General features: G+C 39.4%; 2 protein-coding genes across 2 annotated transcripts; both read right to left on the bottom strand.

Annotated features, from left to right (window-relative positions):
• Window positions 1–6662: 6662 nt before the first annotated feature.
• LOC138868804 (uncharacterized) lies at window positions 6663–7178 on the bottom strand. The gene is made up of 2 exons (XM_070146375.1): window positions 7003–7178; window positions 6663–6792 (listed from the first exon to the last, which is right to left on the bottom strand). Exons 1-2 carry the CDS (start codon window positions 7176–7178, stop codon window positions 6663–6665), a joined length of 306 nt encoding a protein of 101 aa, XP_070002476.1.
• Window positions 7179–7708: 530 nt separating this feature from the next.
• On the bottom strand, window positions 7709–8200 carry LOC138868803 (uncharacterized). The gene has a single exon (XM_070146374.1). It carries the CDS (start codon window positions 8198–8200, stop codon window positions 7709–7711), a length of 492 nt encoding a protein of 163 aa, XP_070002475.1.
• Window positions 8201–17505: the final 9305 nt, after the last annotated feature.

The raw sequence follows: 17505 nt of genomic DNA, 5'->3' as shown, positions 1-17505 counted from the left end.
GGAGCTACTCCCAGTCTCGGAATCCCAAACGGACATCAATAACACTGAAATATATTTTAAACCAAACTGATGCAATTTCTTCTAAAATGCTATCTTCCACAATAGGCGCCAAAACGCTCCCGGGTTATCCAAATCCCAATCCGGGCATACGCCCAAGTCCAAAATCATCATACGAACCTGCTGGAACCTTTGGATCCCAATTCCGAGGTCGTTTGCTCAAAATTCCAATCCTAGTTCATTTCTTCAATTTTAAGCTTTCAAAATGAGAATTTCCATTTAGATTTGACTCCAAACTTCCTGAATTTTAATTTTGACCATACACACAAGTCAATATACCTGAGATGAAGCCGCTCATGGCCTCAAACTGCTGAATGACGCACCGGAGCTCAAAATGACCGGTCGGGTCGTTACACTGCAAAGTGAGTTAGGGTCATTGATGATGTGAAAGGAAGCCAAAGATGAAAAGGAAAAACATCTATAGCCAGGTCGTAATAGCTTCAAGTCTTAGTACTCCCCTAAAAGGGGGAATATAGAATGATAAAGGAAGAATGCAAAAAAAAGGATGAGATTGCACTTGTCCAAATGTTACACATATGCTATGATTCTGGCACATTATGTAAGCATAACGCCAAGTAAAGGGAAGTAAGGGCTCCTGCACGGGATGTTATTGATAGATAAGGAGACAGTATGTAAGGTATGTTAAGACAAGGAAACAACCCAAGAAAGATTACGGAGAATTTGGATATGAGAATTGGCCGACGAGTAATTAGTAGTTGATTCAGGAAGAGCCTAGTCCTGACTAGACAAGAGGACAAAGACAAATCAGTAGATTGTTTAAGATAGACATAGTAAAACCCAACATGGAGAATTCAGCCTCGAAGTAATGTCATTATAATACTTGACACATATTCAAATAGGAGTCGGGGTAGTTAAAGGTATAGTATGAGTTTTATGGGGATAAAAGAAAGTGTCACTGGGAAGGTAGTCAAAATATATGTTCAGAAGTAACTGTACAAGCACAAGGGCATTGAGGTAAACAACTACGGATTATTATAGGCAAGGAAGGACATCAAAAAGGTCTATAATAAGCTCGCAGCTTTACAAGAGTCAGAGGGTTCTCCCTAAGTACTACAGTGAAATACTAGCTGAGGAAATGAGGAAGAAGGTTCAACCTAAGCACAATAAACTAAAGAGGAAATGGTCTTGTAACAACAGTTTCACAACAACATTGTACGTCCACCATAAGAAAGAGGAACTTATTGTGGCTAGTGAACGGGAAGTAAAATCAAAAGTAATATTTGAAGATCATATGAGTTGTACGAAAATTCCGGCAAGCGTGAGAGCTGAGATAAGCTAAGTATGCACGCAACAAGGGGAAGAAAGACCAGGAAAGGTAGTGGCTTACATTTAAAGAAAACTGAGAAGGAACGAAAGAATCATACGATCAATAATACATCGTTGGTTACGTTATGAACGTACTTAATAGTTCGGAGTATTATCCATGCAGCATATATGTTCACAATCATACGGCCGTAAAAGATTCCTGTATAAGTTAAAAGAAAGAATTGAGCCCAGGTCATAGACAAAGGAATGAATTGTTAGAAGATTGTATCATGGATATTCCATAACGTCCATGGAAGGCTAAAGTAATAACTAATACCATGAGCCGCATATTGGAGGATAACTTAAGCCAACATAAAGGCCGATCAGAAAAAGGAGGAAACTAAAGAGTTACATCAACGAAGTGAATCAGGAATCTGATTATTGGACCCAAAAGTTATAGGAATCATGATTGAGAACAAAGCAGAATCACTCTTAATATTAGAGGCACAAGAGAGATAGCACAAAAACTATGTTCTATAACGGCTCTACAATAAATCCAGTTAGAAGAGTACCAGCCTCATAAGAAGTCAGTATGAAGTTCTTACGGGTTTGTGTATGCACCAGAGGTGCAAGTATTATAATAGAGCTTTATGTTATGGACGTGAATTACACCTAGGTGGAAGGGAGGTCATAAAAGATATAGAAGATACGATGCGAGATTTTAAGGTAAGTGAGGTAAATTTAAACAACGTACGAGATACTCAAAGGTAGAAGATCGTGAATAGTCTATACTTCTGACAAAAGGGCCAGAACCACGAGGATTCATTGTCTAGGTATCGAAAATCTTGACTAAGAGAGTAAAGAAGAGTTAGAGACGATGTGATGTCTCACTTAATGTTCCAAATGACATAAGGAAATATGTGATGCAAGCAAGTTGAAAGGTTGCAAGTAATATAAATAGAGATGTGTAGGTCACAAGCTATTGTATTGTGAAGCGACAAGGTTGTAGAAGAGAGGAGTAAGGATAAGAACATGCGAATGAGAAAGTAACAAAATTGAGAAGTCCTTAGAATTAAGCCCATAAAAATAAGAAGAGCATATGGTTTCTCTAAGTTATACAAAGCTCACTATATCCTGAATGAACTGAAAGGAGTATAAGACTAATAACATTTAGAAGAGATGGAATGTTTCTCTATTAATTAAATAAGGGTGTAATTGTTATAGACAAAGGATGACATTTGGGACTTCAATTGAGTAATGATCTAACGAATAAAAGAAAGGGATCTCATGAATTGGACAGGAGTAAAATACCCATGCAAGGTGAATCACATTGGGATGTTGTGAGATACGGTTATGGAAGTATAGTTTCACCACTAGGTGGATCAATCTAATTACTCCAAATGTCCCCGATGAGACGCGAGCCCTATAAGCGGTGTTACATAAAAGATCAAGTTATCAGTGGAAGATGATGAATCAACACTAAGGTGAACCAACAATACATGGATAAAAGTTCAACAATATGAGATGAAATTTGACCATCAATCTTAAGGATAAGCAATGAGAGTGTCACGCCCCAACCTTGGGAGGCACGACCGGCGCTCAATCGAGTGAACCCAACTGAAAAAGCCTTACCATACACTTCCTACCCACCTAGATATGAATAAAGAAACCATACTTTTGTTTACCCATTTAGACGGGGAAAGACAGCACATTCTACATTGATATTTCATTTTAAACACCACATTAAACCGTAGATGAGTTAGTTTCCAAGATCCCCATAGAGTTACAATTTATTGGCAACATAAGTTTAGAATTACAACATGGTTCGTAGACCTATCCAACCCCCGTACATAACCCACACATATGTCTACGGAGCCTCTAGGATACAAAAGATGACTTTCACAATGCCGGCAACAAGGCCCCGGCTATACCTCAAAAGTGAAAGTCCACAATACAATGATATACAATATAGCCCCTTGAAGGAGAAAGGGGCTCACCAAGATCTTGAGAAGAGGGATGCTTTGCTACACACGACCGGCACTATCCGCTAAGGAGCCACCTACATTCATAAAAAAAAAATATAGCGACCCCGGGAAAAGGGACGTTAGTGCCATTGAATATCACTAGTATGTATAACTAAACACCATCAAATTAGAAATAACTTTCATACACAAATAAGGAAATCAGAGGTATCACTCCAAAGCTTTAAACGGTCACAACATTATCAACATGAAAGAATTATACAACCATCACATCATGTTTCCATAGCCTTTAGTTGGGCATTTCATACTATTCCGCATCGTTCAAATTACCACCGCTATCTTGAGCAGAGTCCGATCTCGACCCGATCGGCTAGGCCGTCTCCAGGAGGCATTACCAATATTCTATTCACACCTTTTAGTTTCAATCATGGCAAAATATATAAGTACCCACCTAACATATGGCTCAAATCCCCCTTACACACTTTCTGTGGACGATAATAATATTACACACACAACCTTTTAAAATTGTGCCTAATACACTCTACGTTTGCTAGATGGCACATGCGTGTTTAAAAAAAATGAGCGCGTCAAACCAATGCATTATCTGTCCAAGTCCTTATATAAGCACACGTGTCTAAATCTTATTTGTCCACTTATTTTTGTTAATTTAATAATTAAATGAAATCAAAATGATATCCAATCCCTTCTTCCCCATTTGGAGCCCTCTCCGGAAGCCGGCGACAACCGCAGCCTCCTCATCTCCTCCCTCTTGCATCTCCTTTAAGAAGATGTCAGCCATAACTCGTAATACCGGCAACGACCTCAAGAAACAAGCCGATAACTCTATTTCCAGATCATTAGTTTCACTGTCAGTTCATGATCGATGAGCTCAGATCTTCTCCGCGTGGGTGGAGCTATCAGATCTTTCGGCAAGCTGGTGTTCTTCGTTCAAATCTTGTCTCGTTTGGTTAAAAAAAGGCAAACAACAGCGACCTTCATTTTCGACCACTGTTATAGTGGCAAACCCATCGGTAACAATGGTGATTCCACAGCAAACAAAACAAACAAAACCTAGAAACTAAAAAAAAAGTGAAAATTTTATAGACTAAAAAAATGGTGAAAATTCATGTTAATATTTTGTTCTGGTAGGGATTTTCCATGGCTGATGGAATTTAGAGGAGGAGGTCGACGGGTATGGGGTTCAGAAGAAGAAGAGAAACGTGGGGGGGCTTTGTTTCTTTTTTGTTTGTTTTCTTTTAAATATTATCAATTGGTGTAAATTTAGTATTTTCTTTATTTTCTTGAGTTACGACACGTGTTAGGACTTTATTGGCATGTGACCTCACACATATTTTGAAAAGCTGGTCAAGAAAAAAGTGGTGTGCACTAGCTACACTTTAGAAAGGTTGCATATGTAATATTATTATCGTCCACACAAAGTGTGTAAGGGGGATTTGGGCCATAGGTTAGGTGGGTACTTATGTATTTTGCCTTCAATCATCAATGCATAACCGCCATGTGTATATGTCATGGCATACGATCACGGCCCGGTCAGCTAGGCCGCCTTACTGAGGTGTTACCATTTTCCATTATTCATCTCACTCCAATCTTTGGTTACACATGTATTAGTTTACCGACTCTTGGGGACACAATTTTCACATTCCACAATTCACGTTTCACATTTTTCCCATTTTCAACATTAGGTTTGTAATTCAAGAGAGTATGGAACACAAGAGCAAATAAGGTTGTAGGCGTAGATGAGACTTCATGTAAATGGCACAACAACACACTTCAATTTCAATCTAAGATCTAAGCATTTCGATACATGATTCATAGTCCTTGCACCTTTTCAAATTATCAATAATAGCACATTGATCAATTTGAGACACATTTTCCACGCATATAAGGTTGCATCACCATGTCAAGTGAAATAGCAATCAGTACAGCAATTCAATTTAGTCTTACCGTACTCACACAACAAACGATGAAGCTCAATTTCTAAAAGACGGGGTTTTAGCCATACATACCTCAATAAAGCTTTCCTTATTCCTTACAAAATTCCGGAACTTTTAGCACTTCGATCTAATGTGTAAGAATTACAAATTAAACCGAGAGTTAGAGATGAGATTGAGATTCTAGCTTGTTTTGAGCATACTATCAAGCACTAAAGGTGCATTGTGATCTTAGGCCCTTTTGAGAGAAATATCTATCATTTTATACCCCAATTGCTTTCTTTTTAGTTCACTACCTCCCAATATTATATGGTGTGATATGCATGCAAGAAATTCATTCTTATACCCATAAATTACTTTACTAGTGATCCCTTATTGCTAAGCATAGGAATAAGAGCTGAGGTAATGAAGTCTTACCTCTCGGGATGAAGATTTAGGTGACCTCACTTGATTATCTTCAAAGATTTGGCAAGGTTTCATGGAGTAATTTGATGGGAAGCACTTCCCTCTCTAAGACCCTCTCTCTCTCTCTAAAAGCATCAGGAAATATGCTCAAGATGAGTATAACACCGAATATATCGATAAGGGGTCGGGTTTAAAATTTGGAAAATTGGAGCCCCGAGTTAAGTATGCGATCGCAAAGTGGAAATGCGGCCAGCATAATGTACCACAAAAGTGCTCCCAACATCTGAATATTCTGTCTGGGTATGCGGCATAAATGCGGTTCGCATACCCGTTCTGCGGTCACATAATGCATCGCAGAACTGCTCCTTACAAAATCCCAAGGAATTATGCGACGACTATGCGGTCCACATATCGTTTATGCAATCACATAATGGACCGCATATTTAACCTCAAATTTGTCCAACACACTGACTCACTTTGCGGCGATTATGCGGTCTGCATACCTGATATGTGACCGCATTCTCGACCGCAGAATCGCATTTTCTGGAAAACATTATTTCGACTTTTTATAGCATAGAACTCTAACACATGATCCTAATTTCCACCACGAGCTTTTGGGTTTAGGGTGGAAATTTTTCACGGGGCCTCACATCCTCCCCAACATAAGATCATTTGTCCTTGAATGAGGATCAAGGTTCGCTTATTAGCGATCTCTATGCAACCTACTGCTTACATACTATTAGTCTCCAAATTTGGTAAACTCCCTGAATTTTCAAAAATTTCGCCAGAGTTTCCTTTGTATCTAGGCCTTATTCACCTGCCAGAGAGCCTCAGAACATATCCTAGAAACATAACCATATTTCATAAACGTAACATAACTTGTACAATCATCAACCATGGCCGTATAGGCAATATTTTACCAAAAAGGGGACAGTTTTACATAAATCAAGTCTAAAGATAAGAGTTCATAGGAGCTAAGTGCATAAAAGCGATTACATGACTATTCGAACAAATGTGGGTACTTCTTTTTCATCTCATCCTCGGCTTCCCAAGTGGCTTCCTCAACTTGCTGGTTTCGCCATAACATTTTCACCGATGCAATTTCCTTATTCCTCAATTTCCGAACTTGCCTATCAAGAATGGCAATTGGAACTTCTTCATATGACAGCTCTTCATTAACCTCAATAGTCTCAACTGGCACAATAGAGGACGGATCTCCCACTACCTTTATCAACATGGACACATGAAAGACCGGGTGTACCATTGACATCTCGGGTGGCAGCTCGAGCTTGTATGCCACCTGACCAATCCTTTGAATGATTCTATACGATCCGACATACCTCGGACTCAATTTTCCCTTCTTTTCGAATCGCATGATGCCCTTCATTGGGGAAACCTTCAGCAATACCCAATCATCTTCTTTGAACTCTAAATCTTTGCGACGCACATTCGAATATGATTTTTGGTGACTCTGAGCAGTTTTCAATCTCTCCTTAATAATCTTGACTTTCTCCATGGCATGATGCACGAGGTCCGGCCCTATCGATTCCGCATCTCCAACTTTGAATCACCCAATGGGAGACCTACATCTCCTACCATACAGTGCTTCGAATGGTGCCATCTAGATACTAGCGTGGAAGCTGTTGTTGTAAGCAAATTCTATGAGTGGCAAATGGTCATCCCAATGACCCTTGAAATCAAGAGTACAAGCGCGCAACATGTCTTCAAGCGTCTAAATCGTCCACTCTGCTTGACCATCGGTTTGTGGATGAAAAGTTGTGCTAAGATTTGCTTGCATACCCAAACCTTGCTGAAACTTCTTCCAAACCTTGCTGACTATTTCTTTGATATACAACTGAGCATACCATTCCGCTGTGTCGGTAGATTTGACTAGCAGGAAGTGCGCTGACTTTGTAAGTCGATCAACAATCACCCAAATTGAGCCAACTTGCGCGGAGTGCATGGTAACCCTACCACAAAATCCGTGTTGATCATCTCCCACTTCCACATTTTAATTACTATGCTTTGAGCCAATCCACCAGGCCTTTAGTGTTCGGCCTTTACTTGCTGACAATTCGAACATTTTGCCACAAAGTCTGCCTCATCTTTCTTCATGTTATTCCACCAATAAATTTCCTCGAGATCATGATATATTTTCGTGGAACCTCGGTGCACAGAATAGTTGGAAGTGTGAGCTTCTTCCATGATCCTTTCCCGAAGACCGTCGATATTAGGAACACATAGGCGGTCTTGGTACCGTAGGGTACCATCATTCATGCCAAAGGAAAAAGTTGTGGTTTTGTGTTTGAGAATCCCCTCTTTCAGTTGTTCTAACAACGAATCCACAAATTGCTTCTCTTTCACCTCTGCCATAAGCGATGATTCAGCCCTATTCTGCACAATTACCCCTCCTTCATTAGAGTCCTCAAGGCGGACTCCCAAACTAGCCAACTGGTGAACCTCTCTGGCCAACGGCCTCTGATGGGCCTCCAAATGAGCTAAACTTCCCATGGATTTTCGACTAAGTGCATCTGCCATAACATTAGCCTTTCTCAGGTGATAGCAAATATCAATGTCATAGTCTTTGAGTAACTCTATCCATCTTCTTTGTCTCAGATTCAACTCCTTTTGTTTGAAATTATATTGAAGGCTCTTGTGGTCCGTAAATACATAAACGTGGACCCCATACACATAATGTCGCAAAATCTTTATACAAAAACTACCGCCGCAAGTTCTAAGTCATGTGCTGAAAAATTCCTTTCATGATTCTTGGGTTGCCTTGAAGCATAAGCGATCACCTGGCCATGTTGCATCAATAGTGGACCATCTATGTCATATTTTTCTCACATATGACCTCATAGTAATTGAGTTCTTCAACAATTTCCTTGATATGGTTACAATCTTTTGTGAATACTTGCAACTTGCTCTTCTAAATTCTTAACAAAAGACATTACTGGATGAGTTTTCTTATAGGACATTTTATTTCAAAGAAATCATATCTTCTAGACTTCGCACACACCTTCACATCATCAACATGCACGACATTGCATCAAATGTAATGTAACATTGTGCTCAGACCTTTCCTAGACAACTTTTTTCCTCCTTACGTGACTTATAGAATTTAAGAAACCACTCCACTTCCCTTGTGAACATTCTCATGATCTTTCTTTACTATTAAACACTTCCCAAAACACATATCAACACCCTTCATACATATTCAATTCAGAAAGAGCCACTGGCCGGAACAATATGCTGGTACCATCTTTTCTTTCTAACTGGAACATTCATTCCCATTCTATTTTGCTCATACTGCATAATTGATAGCCTTATTTTGCCCCACACTTGTCTACCTCCCGTGAACTTGTAATAACATTGTGCCTGGTTTAATGTGTTTATCATACCACAACTTCACCTCCAGTAGTCTCACTTTCCATTACATGTAGACATGAACTGTCTCTAGATCCTTTAGTTGATATTCGGTGTCACCCAAGTCGATTGCATTACAATTAGTCCTTTATAACTTTTATTAACACTTATACTCTAAGCGAGTCCACCATTCTGATACAAGATATTTTATGATAACCATGACCATCTCAATTTATAAGTTTTCTCCCCATTTTTTTCTCACCTCATTCTTCCTAGCTAGTGAATATCCATGCATTCTTCCATATGTTACGTGGTCTTTTTCCTTAATTTTTTTATCCTGCTCACCTCTTAACTCTTGTTAGGATATCCGTGGGAAAATGTGTTCATCGTCATATCACTTAACACTTATTTGCTTGTAAGATATTTTTCTTAGGCTCTCCATCAAGCCCAAATAAGCTCTTGTGTTATTATAGCATCACATTTTTTTCTCCCACTCGTCCCACCTTTCTTAACGCTTTGGTACTTTTGTTAAATCACAGATATATGATTAACCCATTCTAAAAACTCGCAACCTTCCACATTTGACCTATAGTACTTCCTTGGGTTCCATTGTTCCTGACCCTCTAGCAAGTATAAAATCCTTTTACAAATATACTCTTAGTTTCTAGGATCGTCGACCCTATCACTCGTATTGCCCTGTACGAAAATTTTACCTTCCTTAACCTTCCACCCTTTTTGGGGTACTAGTGGTCTACCATTAGCTATCCTTTCAGATAATCACGTTATCCATTATTACGTTTCTAGACTACGCATGTCTTCCAACAAAATATTCAAACATCATAGCTACATGTTCGTACTCTTGTTTCATTGTATTTAAGTGGCCTTACTATGGCCCTTCCTCCCCCACATAGGGCGAATGTCCCGGATTTCTATACAAGTCTTGAATTTGGCAACTTCAGGTACATATGCTCATGTCTCTATCCCTCATATATATGTTATACTATTAGGGAGATTTAAGTCACCATGGTATTAACCTCATATGTTCTTTGCTCTTATTTAGCCACACGAGCTTGGGATTCCAATTCCTCATGTCAATATCCTTTGGGATTTCGTACACTTCTATATTTTTATAAAGTTCGTTGTACATGGGTCTTCTCATTATGGGTTTAATTGACTCTCATTTCATAACTTCTTGTCTCCTATGAGAGACTTGCACTCTCATCATTAATCTCCTGGTCATGTCTCCCATATATGATGTGCTTATATAACCAATTTTCTTTCACACCTTAGGATCATTTACATACTTCTCACACTACCCACAGGTGATATTCAAGCTTACATATCACTTATCAATTCAATGTTTCTTTGGAGGTCACAATCATTTTTTTAACACTTTTTTGAATAAAGTATGCTTCTGGTACTATGTACGTACCTCATATATTCATACCATTCATTCAACATGATACATATGCGATCTCCTTAATATTCAAGCCTTTGCCCATTGGTCATGCCATACGACAACATTACTTGAAATAGACGAAAGAGCGTTTGAACTTATCTTGAATCTCAATGCACGAGTTAGAAGACAATCTTATTGTCGAGCTTTATCACACGATCAGGAGTGTTGAAAAAGGGTAACATTCCTAAAATATCCATGTAGCCTCCAACTTATAGATGTGGTCGACAACACACCGATAAGAAGGACTCTAATACACAAGGCTCCGAGACATCTTAGGACACTTTAAAACCTTAGGCTCTGATACCAAGTTTGTCATGCCCCAACCTCGGGAGGCTCGACCGGCGTTCAATCGAGTGAACCCAACTGAGCAAGCCTTACCATACACTTCCTACCCACCTCGATATGAATAATAAAACCATACTTTTGTTTACCCATTTAGACAGGGAAAGATAGCACATTCTACATTGATAGTTCATTTTAAACACCACATTAAACTGTAGATGAGTTAGTTTCCAAGATCCCCATAGAGTTATAATTTATGGGAACATAAGTTTTGAATTACAACATGGTTCGTAGACCCATCCAACCCCCGTACATAACCCACACATATGTCTACAGAGCCTCTAGGATACAAAAGATGAGTTTGACAACACCGGCAACAAGGCCCCGGCTATACCTCAAAAGTAAAAGTCCACAATACAACGATATACAATATAGCCCCTTGAAGGAGAAAGGGGATCACCAAGATATTTATAAGAGGGATGATTCGCACACACGACCGGCACTATCCGCTATGGATCCACCTACATTCATTAAAAAAAATGTTGTGCCCCCGGAAAAAGGGACGTTAGTGCCATCGAATAGCACTAGTATGTATAACTAAACACCATCAAATTAGAAAGAACTTTCATACACAAATAAGGAAATCACAGGTATCACTCCAAAGCTTTAAACATCACAACATTATCAACATGAAAGAATTACACAACCTTCACATCATGTTTCCATAGCCTTTAGTTGGGCATTTCATATTGTTCCACATCGTTCAAATTACCACCGCTATCTTGAGCGGAGTCTGATCTCGACCTGATCGGCTAGGCCATCTCCTGGAGACGTTACCAATACTCTATTCACACTTTCCAGTTTCAATCATCAATGTATAACCGCCATGTGTATATGTCATGGCATCCGATCACGGCCCGATCGGCTAGGCCGCCTTACTGAGGCGTTACCATTTTCCATTATTCATCTCACTCCAATCTTTGGTTACACATGTATTAGTTTACCGGCATTTACGGCCAAAATTTTCACATTCCACAATTCACGATTCACATTGTTCCCATTTTCAACATTAGGTTTGTAATTCAAGATAGTATGGCACACAAGAGAAAATAAGGTTGTAGGCGTAGATGAGACTTCATGTAAATGGCACAACACTGCACTTCAATTTCAATCTAAGATCTAAGCATTTCAATACATGATTCATAGTCCTTGAACCTTTTCAAATTATCAAGATAGCACGTTGATCAATTTAAGACACAGTTTCCACGCATATAAGGTTGCATCACCAAGTCAATTGAAATAGCAATCAATACAACAATTCAATTTAATCTTACGGTACTCACACAACCAACGATGAAGCTCAATTTCTAAAAGACAGAGTTTTAGCCATACATACCTCAATATAGCTTTCCTTATTCCTTACAAAATTCCGGAACTTTTAGCACTTCTATCTATTGTGTAAGAATTTCAAATTAAACCGAGAATTAGAGACGAGATTGAGATTCTAACTTGTTTTGAGCATAATATCAAACACTAAAGGTGCATTGTGATCTTAGGCCCTTTTGAGAGAAATTTCTATCATTTTACACCCCAATTGCTTTCTTTTTAGTTCACTACCTCCCAATATTCTATGGTGTGATATGCATTCAAGAAATTCATTCTTATACCCATGAATTACTTCACTAGTGATCTCTTATTGCTAAGCATAGGAATAAGAGCTGAGATAATGAAGTCTTACCTGTTGGGATGAAGATTTAGGTGCCCTCACTTGATTATCTTCAAAGATTTGGCAAGGTTTCATGGAGTAATTTGATGGGAAACACTTCCCTCTCTAAGACCCTCACTCTTTCTCTAAAAGCATCGGGAAACATACTCAAGATGAGTTATAACACCGAATATATCGATAAGGGGTCGGGTTTAAATTTAAAAAATTGGAGCCCCGAGTCAGGTCTGCGATGGCAAAGTGGAAATGCATCCTGCATAATGGACCGCAAAAGTGCTCCCAACATCTGAACATTTTGTCTGGGTATGCGGCAGAAACGTGGTCCGCATACCTGTTCTGCGGTCGCATATTGCACCGCAGAACTGCTCCTAACAAAATTCCAAGGAAATTACGCGACGACTATCCGCATATTGGTTTTGTGATTGCATAATGGACCGCATATTTAGCCTCAAATTTGTCCAACACATTGACTCACTTTGAGGCGATTATGCACTCCGCATACCTGATATGCGACCGCATTCTCGACTACAAAATCGCATTTTCTGGAAAATATTATTTCTTGACTTTTTATAGCATAGATCAGTCAAAAAGGTCCGAACTGTGGCGAGCAAGCTCGCCGTGAAGAAATTTACGCATCTCTAACCCATGATCCTAATTGCCACCACGAGCTTTTGGGTTTAGGGTGGAGATTTTTCACGGGGCCTCACAGAGAGTAACCTTGAGTTTGTTGAAGACCTCAGCAACGATAAATTGAAGTAAATATTATGGTATAGTATAACCCATGTAAATGCAGTAAAGTCATACGAATGGATAACTAGATCTATGAAATAAAATATGGCCATATTCGCAAGTTCTACAAAGTATCGAGTAAAGAACTTCAGTACACATATAAATGCCTAGAGAGGCATCCTATTAAGCCCTGTATATGTTTACGAATTAAGGCCTAGAGACTGGCTATAAGATGGACAAAAAAAGGAGAGAAGAGTCGCATAGGAACACTTACAAGGTTAGAATCGTAGAGGCTGCATAATAGAAGGTAGAAACAGTTACAAGATTTGTAAGAATTTGATCACAAGTCGTGGTATGATAAAGAGACCTAAAGGAGGGAATGCCATGACCTTTGGATTTATTCACAGAAAAACCGCCTAAATGGGTAGGAGAGTATTAAGGTATTCACAAGAGCTATAAGTTATGAAAATGATAAGAGCATCAGTCAACATTCGAGGACGAATGTTCCAAAGGGGGTAATGATGTTACACCCTGCAATATTACGACAATGTTACATCCAGCAACATTATATTACAATGATATTACGCCTTGCATTATTATATTACGATGATGTTACTCCTTGCAGTTACATTACGATGATGTTACGCTTCGTAGTAATAAGTTACGAAAATGTTGCACCCTGCAGTATTACATTACGGTAATGTTACGATTTGCAGTATTAAGTTACGACGATATTGCACCCTGTGTTATTGTATGTTGAATTTGTCGTAAGGTAATTGACATCAGTCCAAGTAAAAGATTATTTGGAGATTATAAGGATTATGCTATTTCAACAGTGATGAGTAAATTCGTGAAGGTGAGAGAGGAAGCTAAATCAAAGAAAATGAGTTTCGTCAAAGTTTGGCAAGGTGGGATAAAATATGGCCTAAGCTAAAATACCCGATATTTATGGACTAGTTTCATACAAGGTACTACATGACCATGATAGTAAGGTGTATAAGGTGTGTTAAATGTAAGTAGTATTTTAAGTAATTTGAGATAATTCTTAATTATGTGGATATTTGGTTAATTGTGGATTTTTGATGGAAGATTAACCATGTAATTAAGTAAATGGGTGGATAAAATTTGGATAAGCTTAAATCCACCCCAACATGGCAGCAACCCATGTCTAAAAGTAATGACTATTGAATAACAAGACAAGGTGTCATACTTGGAGGGAATTGTTGGCCAAGTAAGCCTTATAAAGTGGGTCCTACATCCATTATAATAAAAGACATATCTAACAAAGAGAGATGATATGAAATGTGAGATTTCCATAAGCAATTTTTAGCAAGGTCCATTCCCCATTTCAAAAATAAAAATATACTATATCAAAAATGGCTTAAGCGAGATAACTTCATGAGCAACGTAAGGTTTCATAGGTTCTTCAGCAATTCAAAATGTGAGAGTTTGCAATTATATGGGAGTACTGTGCAATCTTTCTCAAGAATATCATACAAAATTTTCCCTACTCCATTTATGTTAAGGTTATCCCTTCTTTCTTTTTGCATGATCTATACGACACAAACGAAACGAGCAAATGCAAAAATTCCATAAAGGACTCTATTCATAGAAGTATTAGAGATATCTATGTTCTGGAATTTCCGTGTGTCATAATATTCTATCATTTGTTCATGGGTCTCAGGAAAAAAAATAATACGAAAGGTGAAAAGAGTTTACTTTATGATATTACTCAAAGGCAAAATGGTCTTATGACATTCAAAAAGACTTTATTACCGTACTTTTCATGCATTGCATTCATGTCCATTGACACATGACCAGATGGCATTATATACGCGTATATATGTATGTATGTATATATATATATGTATGTAAATAGGATATGGGAAAGGTTATGACATTATATACGCAACACCACCTGATCAGCTGGTATACGTTGATGATTTTACCCACAGTGGCCGAGATGATATTATGGGATGCCTTCAGAGGATGATGATGGTATTAAACATGTACCTATGCACGACATGACATTCATACACATATGCATGACACTATAAGACGCTGTGTTTCATGCCTGTAAGTCCTGATAGACAGGTCGAGAGCTCTCTAAGTAGGCTATCAGCTCAGCGGAAGATGTTGGTGCGCTCCATTTTCTTTGGAGTTACTTGTTTGGTTGATATGATTTAGATGTGTATTGTTTGGTATGGCGGGACTCTATCCCGACCTTTATGAAAATTTCGTATTATTAGAGGCTTGTAGATAGATGTCATGTACGTAAGATATTGTATGGCTTTGTCAGCCTATATTCAAGGTACGAGTGGTTATTTTAGGCTTGTAGGACCATATGTCTTATGTATAGATTGGTATTACATGTTGTATTCTACCTATTTCATGGAAGCCTCTCCGGCTCAGTTATTTATGATAGTATGACACGAAAAGATATGTTAAGTTGGTACTCGGTTGAGAAAGGTATCGGGTGCCCATCGCGGTTCATCGGTTTGGATCGTGACATTGTTCCTCCTCTAACTCGTACATTTGATCAACTGTACGACTACAGCTAGGCAGATCAACTGCCACTCCTGATCCTTCTGGGGTAGAGGAGGAACAGTTGACCAGATCAACTGCCACTCCTGGTCCATCGGTAAAGAATCAACCGCCATTGTTTCCCCGACTACAACACTGCCTAATTCTACTACACTTGACCAGATCGCACCAGTTCCTGCACCCAGTGAGGGTGAAATGATTCCTCCAACTAATATTTTGATTCCACCTCCAGCCCCAGCTTCCGATACCGATATTTCTAATGCAGATCTTAGGAAAGCCATACAGATAGTGGCTTCCCAGGCCATGAGATCTATTGTTGAACCCACTTATTCTTGCCAGCAAGGGAATTCTACTAGTTCTAGGGTGAACAGGTTTCTTTAGCTAGATCCTCTAGTGTTCACGGGTACTAATCCCGAGGAAGAACCCAGGACTTCATTAATGAGATGCATAAGACTCTCCAAGTTATGCATGCTACTAAGACATAGGGAGTGGGGTTGGCCTCTTACAACATGAAAGGGGTGGTCTATTCTTGGTTTGAGATGTGGGAGGACTCCCATGAGGAGGGGAGCCCTTCTGGTGAGGTAGAGTGAGTTTTCCAATGCTTTCATGGATTATTTCTTGCCTATCGAGACTAAGACAGCCCTTTTTATTGAGTTTGAGATCCTAAGATAAGGTAGAAAGAGTGTATGGGAGTACGATATGAAGTTTGCGCGCTTGTCCAAGTATATTATTTTCATGTTGCCCACTATAGAGGCTAGATTATGCCGGTTTGTGTTGGGCCTTAGTTCTTTGGTTGTTAATGACGCTGCTACAACTAACATGAATTCTGATATGAATTATTGGAAGATGGTGACATTTGCTCAAGCTACATAGAACAGTAAGTTGAAGACAAATGGAGCGAAATACAATCAACTTTGGTGGTTCTTCTGGTGGCGATAGTGGTAGGTTGGCATTTAGGGGAGGGCCATCCCAGTCCTTTGCACAGTTTTCAATTACTGCACCGCCATCAAGGCTCAGTCAGCAGTAGTTGAGTCATTTCAGGCCCAGTCAGGGCGAAAAGGGACCCCACCAGCAGAGGCCGATCCGGAGGGAGATTTTAGCAGCAGCGAAGGCCCCCATATTCTAGTTATGGGAAGATGCACCTAGGAGTATGTTACATGGACTTACCCATATGCTACGGGTTCGGATTAAGGGGTCAAATTCAGAGAGATTGTCGTTCGTCCCGCCAGGGTAGGGGCAGGGGCAGGGGCACGTCATCGCCATCCAGTTTTGTAGCTGTTATGCCTACAACACCCCTTCCAGCTCGAGGCAGTCCAATACCCGTAGGGCGTAGTGCAGCTAGGCTTGGTGCACAGAGTTCGGGAGGACCTAGCCATTTCTATGTTATAAGTGGTTGCCAGAGTACAAAGGCTTCTCCAGGCATTGCCACAGGTATATTGACTATCCAATATCATGATGTATATGATCTTATGTATCCCGGTTCCACTTTGTCCTATGTCACTCCTTATATTAATATGGAGTTTGGGATAGAACCAGAATAGCTCCAAGAGTCATTCTCTATATCTACACCGGTTGGTGAGTATATTCTAGCCGCACGAGTCTATAAGAATTGTGTGGTCACGTTGCATGGTCGGGACACCATGTTTGATCTCATTGAATTGGGAATGGTTGATTTTGATGTGATAATGGGGATGGACTGGCTTTATTAATGTTTTGCCAATCTTGATTGTCGAACTAGAA

The sequence above is a fragment of the Nicotiana sylvestris genome, chromosome 5 (assembly GCF_000393655.2).
Source record: "Nicotiana sylvestris chromosome 5, ASM39365v2, whole genome shotgun sequence".
Classification (NCBI taxonomy): domain Eukaryota; kingdom Viridiplantae; phylum Streptophyta; class Magnoliopsida; order Solanales; family Solanaceae; genus Nicotiana; species Nicotiana sylvestris.
The sequence above is the reverse complement of the archived record's forward strand: the minus strand, read 5'-3'. Positions and strand labels throughout refer to the sequence as shown.